Raw genomic sequence first — 7,696 nt, forward strand, 5'->3', positions numbered from 1 at the left:
TATTCTCTTAATTCCTTGTTCTATATATATTTCACGGGGATGGGGGGGAATATGTAGTACATCTTCATTTTAACAAGTATATTTTATTTGATTAATCTTTAATATTATGAACTCTTACCCAATAAATTCGTTTTAACTTATAAATTTATTTTAATAAATTCATATTTCATTAAATCCATTTTTATGGAATGCAATTATGTATAATAAATAATCTTGACGGAACGAATTAGATCAGTTTTCTTCCTTTTTTTTTTCGAAGTTATACATCTTTTAGTGCGTTTTGGAAAGTGAAGTTAGATGCGATCGAAAAATTCGACACCACGAAGTTGTTTGCGATATTTACGATGCGCGGGAAAATTGAAGTTATTTTTGAGGTTATGTAGGTTATATTCGTTTTGGTACGCTAAAGAAGTATAACTTCTTACCGTACGTATATAAGTACACACACATTAGTTTTATTTTACCTATTTTCATTTTCGAGACAACAAAGAGAAAGAAAGAAACCTTTGAATTACCCGACAACATTCACCGCAACGATCCCACCTTGTCCCTTTCTCAGCAGCAGGCCCCCTTTACTCCTCAGTTGTCTTCTTCGTCTTCTTCTTTACGAGGGGGGTAACCCAACCCCTGCCGCCGTTAATAATTTCTTTCGAACAAATCGTCCGTAAGATGCGACGACGAACAGGGAGAAAGGAAAATATTCGAATTCTACTGCTGCTGTTGCTGCAAACCAAACCAAACCAAAATGGTGAAGAAGAGGAGTGTGAGACACGATATTATTTCTGTCCGAAGGTTTCGCGTTTCACTACTGAAATATTTCTCCTCATATTAGCAATGGTGGATTAAAATGGTAAGCGGTAGGACTAAGGTAGGACCCCATAGGGTTCTGGAATATTATAGGAGAAGAAGGAAAGGTATTCACAAGTCTCTTGGAATTTCTTTTTATTAGGGTCAGAGAGGAAAAAGTTATATTTTTGGAAAGAAAATTTATGATCAATTTATTTATCTATCTATCTATATATATATAGATGAATCCCCCTGTTTTTTTTGGTCACGCCATAACTTGAGAACGACTTTACCAATTTCATTCATCTTTTTTTTTCTTTTTAAGTATTCTAATATTTCGTAGAAGGTTCTTACCGAAAAAAGAATTAAGAGAATTGGTCAGAGAAAATTTACAAATTTGTTTTGCAACCCAGAAATTGATGGGGGTTGCAACAATGCTTGCAAACGTATTTTGCATAATTTATTTATATTGAATTTAAAGGCTCAGAAAATTTAATCATATGGTGGGGGTCCTTCGTTTGACTTGATCCACCATTATAGTACCAATAATTTCTTGTTTATCATAAATATATAAAAGATTAAATTTGTTTTATTCATCGATAATAATTTTGTCGTATTATTTAACAAATATTTTACAGATATTGCCATGGATTGGTCGGATCATGCTTTATGGTGGCCAGCACGTAATCATTGGTTGACAAGAACGAGAAGTACATTGGACCAGTATGGTGTTGCTGCAGATGCATTATTACATTTCACTCCAATGCACAAAACACTTCGGGTACAATTACCTGACATGCGTTCTGTGGATTGTAGGGTAGATTTTTCAGTTAAAACATTTAACGCCGTAATCAATCTCTGCAAAGAACTTGGCAAGTTTTATTAATGTTATAAATATTTCAATAGATAATCAATTATTATTATAAATAAAAAGAAATCATTTGAATAATATCATTTTAGGTATCAGACATCCTGAAGAATTGTCATTTTGTAAACCATTGGAACCTTCTCATTTGAAATACAATTTAAAAGATTTACCAACCAAGAAGAAAATTGAAAATCAAAAGAACGGTCATTGGAATGTACCAGCTGATACGAATACCTTTATCCCAGCAAGTCAAAGTCCCAGAGGATCAACAGGAAGTCTTGACCAAAGTAGTCCCTTTATGTGTGCCCCGGTTACACCCAGTAATAGAAATCACAGTACACCCATCAGTTCTCCGGTATCGGTTAGTATATAATACAGAGACAGAGAAAATCAATTATATTATCTGAGTTTTATAAAATTCAAGTGATAAAACGTTGTTCGTATGACTGTTGTAATGTTAACATTAACATGCTTAGAGTGAAACTATGCGAATGACTATAAATAACATGATGCTGGGCTTATCAAAGCCAAGTTATCTTTCTTTGTTTATGATAGAAAAGAAGAGGAACAAAAAAAAAAACACGTAAAATAATAATCATATTGTTTTCTTCTTTTATTTAAGTAATCATCACATTCCTTATATCTAAACGTGTGTTTAATCTTATATAGAAAAATAAAATAAAATATATTATAGCGTGATTAACAATAATGTTAAGCATTATGTAAATTCGTTTTATAGGAAATTTATATATTTCTTTGTATTAACTAATATGTATTAGATATAGAAAAATGTATAGAACATTTGACAAAAAAATAATATAATAATTATCATTGATTAATTATAGGAACCTCGCGTTAATATAAAAATTTACTGTATGTACTATTGTAAAACATTTATATTATTTAATTGTTTTTTTTTTTTTTTTTCAAATAGAGAATGACACGTTATAATCCTTACAGATTCAACATACCAGTACATGGAAAAGAAATAACAATTCGTCAGGTTTTGGCAGTACCGGATCTTTCAATGCAAACAACAGTACGATGAGTTTGGAAGCATTGAACGGAGGTTTATCCGAATCCCTTGCTCAAAGTCCGGCTTCTATTTCACCGGAAGTACGCTTGAAATTAATCAGGCCAAAAAGTCTCGTAGAAAGGGCAAGAATGAACGTAGCATGGTTGGATTCGTCACTTTCGATCATGGAACAGGGTATACGTGAATACGACACTCTAAGGCTCAAATTTAAATTTTATTCATTTTACGACTTAAACCCGAAAACTGACGCTGTCAGAATAAACATGATTTACGAGCAAGCCAAATGGCAACTTTTAGCCGAAGAAATTGACTGTACTGAAGAAGAAATGCTCATGTTCGCTGCTCTTCAGGTACATTAGAAGAAATTCTGTGTTATTTTTTCTTTTTTTTTTGGTCCTTTTGGTCAAAAGCTTATTCTTTTTTGTTTTTCTTTTTTTGATCTTTTGATTTTTCAGCTGCACCCCAATATAATAGAGAAAAATATTTCCTCGAAAAAAACTTAAATCGTATAAAAATCTTCTTTGAAAAAATATTCAAACATATTTCCCACGAATTTATACTTATACATTTGTCCGAATAATAACATCTTTTATTTTATTTTTTACTTGCATTCTTTTCTTTTTCTTTTTTTTTTCTTTTTTTTTTTCTTGTAAGAGTATTCAAATAGAACGGATTTTTAGTACGCTTATTTTCACTATCCAAACATCCGTCAGCAAAATGCTGTTAAATCGAATCCGATTCGTTACCAAAGCCATGTAATGTTTAGACATCCATACACGACTGGGACTAACGTAATCTGCACATGCCGTCTCTTAACTTACGATATTTACTTTTTTTTCCCTTTTCTCACTCTTGCGATATTTATTACGATGTTATTCCTATCGGTTATATTAATACGTGTTAAAATTAATGAACATTTTTGTATAATATAATTTTTTATATAATATAGTAAGTAATATGCATTAAAAAAATATTCGTACAAAATATACAAATTAAATCAAATAGAAATATTGATGTATAAACCATTAATAATAATAATATTCATTTTTTCTAGTATATCAAAATACTTACAAATATTATATCTATATTTAATATATTTAAAAAAAACTATAACAATATATTAGGAAAAACAAACAAACGAAATTAATAATAATACAACACTAATTAAAACAATAATTTATTATTCTCGTATTTGAAAAAGGTGCAAGTAAATCTACAAGCTACCATGCCACAAACAAATTACGATAGCAATGGTGCATCATCTCCCGTAGAAGATGACATAGATGCAGCATTAACGGATCTTCAGGTTACCCTCGAGGGTAGTAATATCAATAACGGTCCGAGTGATATCACGCAAGTGCCAGAACTTTGCGATTACTTGCGTTTTTTCAAACCAAAACGTTTCACATTGAAGGCGTTCAAGCGATACTGGTTTACGTGCAGGGATTTACAATTGAGATTGCATAAAACACGAGAGGAAACAAATAGTTCGGATTCACCTGCATACGTAATCAATTTACGTGGATGCGAAGTTACACCAGATGTTCATCTTTCTCAAGGTCGTTATGGTATAAGGTTGGAAGTACCCAGTGCAGAAGGCATGACCGAAATGTGGATCAGATGCGATACCGTAAGTTGTATCATTTCCTAAAAAAGGACACACATATCAAATGTATTTATTTATTAAAATTATTTATTTTATCATTGAGATATTATATAAGAGTAATTTAATTCAATATTAATTATTTCGTAAATGCATTTGAAAATATACAATTACAACTCAACAACTTCATTTCCAATGTTTATTATTCAGGAACAACAATATGCAAAGTGGATGGCTGCTTGTAGATTGGCAGCGAAAGGTCGTACACTAGCAGATTCATCTTACGAAACTGAAGTAAACAGCATTATAGCTTTTCTGCAACTTCAAAGACCTGCTCCAGCACCAGCGATAAATCCAAACTCGTTGGACATAACACCGGACGATTACGTTGCACCGAGATTCGTAAAGAGGCTTAAAGGAAAGGTATATAACATTTTGTTTTTATATTATTATATAAAATTAGAAATATATATATATAGAAAGTAAAAAAAAAAATTCTAAGTAAAAAAAAAAATTCTAATTAATCTTTAAATTGTGTTTTCTTAAATTATTATTATTACTAAATAATAGTAATAATTAAACTTAATATTTAATAGTTAATAATTAAACTTAATATTTAATAGTTAATAATTAAACTTAAATTTATTAGTTATTACTATATTAGTTAACAAAATAAAATAAATATTTCTAATTCGTGTAAACTTTTGTCTCACTTTCTGAGAATTTGAGATAAGTACCCTTTAACAGGGTTAATAATTTATCTATCGATTTATCATACACACAAACGAACAGAACCCTTTAATCATGATTCTTCAATTTCCATAAAGCTGGTTCAAAGGATTTTAGAGGCTCACGCTAACGTAAAGGATTTACCTTTGGTCGAAGCCAAACTGAATTACATCAAGGCTTGGCAATCACTTCCGGAATATGGTACATCTCTCTTCGTAGTTAGATTCACTGGTAAAAGTAAAGATGAGCTATTAGGTATTGCCAATAACAGGCTTATGCGAATGGAACATAACAGTGGTGATCATTTAAAAACATGGAGGTATAATACCATGAAAGTAAGTTGTATGTCTTTGTCTCTTTGTCATCATTCACAAAATTTCTTCTTCTTCTTCTTCTTCTTTATTTTTTATTTAGATTATCTATCGAATTAAATATAATCCTAAAAGTTTAATATAAAATATCAATAAAAAAATATTGTATAATTGTTTTATCCCCAGGCATGGAACGTAAATTGGGAAGTGAAACATATGATGGTACAATTTGAAGAAGAAAATATTATATTCGAATGTCAATCAGCCGATTGTAAAGTGGTACACGAGTTTATAGGTGGTTATATATTTTTGTCGATGCGTTCGAAGGAAGCAAATCAAACATTGAACGAAGAAATGTTTCACAAATTGACCGGTGGCTGGCTATGAGAACAATCTCATACGAACAACAACAAAATATCCTTTTATATATTTAAACGAATCTTCATAATTATTTTATGGTTTCTTTGTTTTTCTTCCTTTTTCTCTCTCTCTCTCTACATAAATCTTACAAGAAAACAAATACATTGGTCGTTGTGAGTGGACGTTAATAGAAAAAGAAAAAGGGGGAGGGAGAAAGAAGAAAAAGAAAAATATTTCTAAACAACAACAATTAAAAAATTACAAAATTAAAAATACGATGGGGGTAAACGTGTTGCAAAGTAAATTTTCGTATATTTAAAATAATGCTTTAGATGTGTAAATAGAAATAATACGAGTTTAAAAATCGTCCAAATGATGGTTGATGATGATGATGATGGTGATGATGATAATGATGATGATGATGATGGAATGCCTTTATGAATAGAATGCAACTGATCGTTTTATATATATATAGATCTTTTATCGTCCTTGAACGTTAATGCATCAAGATGAATAATTATGTAAAATTACGATCTGTCAAGAGATTAGAATTAATTAACAACGCGAATTTAAGTTAGACGCATCATAATACTATACCAACGTACTAACGTTATATAATATTCAATAACGAACGACGAATCCATTTTTGTTTTTTGTTTTTATCTCTGTCAACAAGACAACACCTGCACGGACGATTAAAAGTTAAAAAAAGGAATAGGAAAATGATCGAAATAAGTTTCTACTTATTATTTTGTCTTTAGATACAACAACAAAATCTATAAAGATAATTTGTTTATGCTTTTCATTTGGTAGTGAAACAAAAATGCATAAGTTTCGACTAGACGCTTGTTGGAAAAAACGATCTTGTAAATTAATATTAATAATAATACTAATACTAGTAATAATAATAATAATAATAATAAAAAGAAAATGACACAGAAAAAAATAAATAAATAAAAAAGAAATTATATTAATAATTTTCAAACGATGATCTGATTTATCATTTTTAGATCAGAATTTTCTTATTTTTTTTTCTTTTAACGATTTGACGTTACCGTTAATAATTATTTATATATAATGTATACAATAAGTGTCTAGTCTATTTCACGCGTACCTTTATACGAAAAAGAAAAAAAGGAAAAGAAAAAAAACAACATACGTCTGTGCATAAGAAGTACGGTATAATATTAATAATACTATTAATAATAATAATAATAATAATAATAATATTAATGATTTTAATTAATAAAAAAAATAATCATGAATTAATTATTAACGCTCGTCGGGTACTCCCGATTTTTAACGGCACGAGATATGTTTTACCCAATTTAAATAGAAGGTGCTATTATTATTATAATGAGCGAGATTGATTTGTACCTTGCGATAAATAAAAATCGTGTAAATTATTTGTTATCGTTTTAACGTAAGTTGCAGATTTATACGCCAAAAATTTGTGTATCTTACACATGCGTGCATGCATGAGTAGTATGTGTGTATATGTATGTATGTATGTATGTATGTATGTTTGTTTGTATATGCGTGGGTGTGCAACTTACGTTAAGAAAAACTATATACATATATATATTAAAAATCTATTTACTTATACCGTTATACATTCTCTATATACGATATTACGTTATATGTATATGTAACCAGAAAGTATAGTTTTGTATGTTAGTAGAATATAGTTGTACAATAAACATAATTGATTAATAATGATTAACGAACAAAAAAAATCACGATTATAATTTATAGTCGTCTTTATTCCAGAATATTCATTCTCATCATAAAAGACTTATTAAAGTCGCCGATAATAATTTTACGAAAAATTTGCCAACGAATTAAATTGGCACGCGTGTTTTATCTTTAATAATGATGATATATTGAAAAAACAATTAAAATCTTGTTTTTTTTTTTTTTCTTTTCTTTCTGCCACCGTCCACGTTAAACAAAATTAAAAAATCGTGTAGATTTGTTTTATTTATAAAAAAAAAATATATATA

General features: G+C 29.4%; 2 protein-coding genes across 2 annotated transcripts in view; one reads left to right on the top strand and one right to left on the bottom strand.

Moving 5' to 3' along the window:
• Positions 1-1,423: 1,423 nt before the first annotated feature.
• Positions 1,424-6,616, top strand: LOC106792233 (unc-112-related protein; the record flags this gene model as incomplete). The annotated part of the gene is given in 7 exon segments (XM_014758492.1): positions 1,424-1,658; positions 1,747-2,015; positions 2,615-3,040; positions 3,892-4,320; positions 4,504-4,716; positions 5,121-5,357; positions 5,520-6,616. Coding segments are annotated over 7 exon segments (2,010 nt in total), but the record flags the coding sequence as incomplete, so codon positions are not given.
• A 669-nt stretch (positions 6,617-7,285) lies between these two features.
• LOC106792222 (testis-specific serine/threonine-protein kinase 1) overlaps positions 7,286-7,696 on the bottom strand; it is a 3,439-nt gene continuing 3,028 nt past the window's right edge. The window contains exon 4 of the mRNA XM_014758472.1: positions 7,286-7,312. Coding sequence (XP_014613958.1) covers positions 7,286-7,312 — 27 coding nt within the window. The remainder of the gene's footprint in view (positions 7,313-7,696) is intronic.

Source organism: Polistes canadensis, unplaced genomic scaffold (assembly GCF_001313835.1).
Source record: "Polistes canadensis isolate GaletaPanama2010 unplaced genomic scaffold, ASM131383v1 scaffold_395, whole genome shotgun sequence".
In the NCBI taxonomy this organism is placed as follows: Eukaryota; Metazoa; Arthropoda; class Insecta; order Hymenoptera; family Vespidae; genus Polistes; species Polistes canadensis.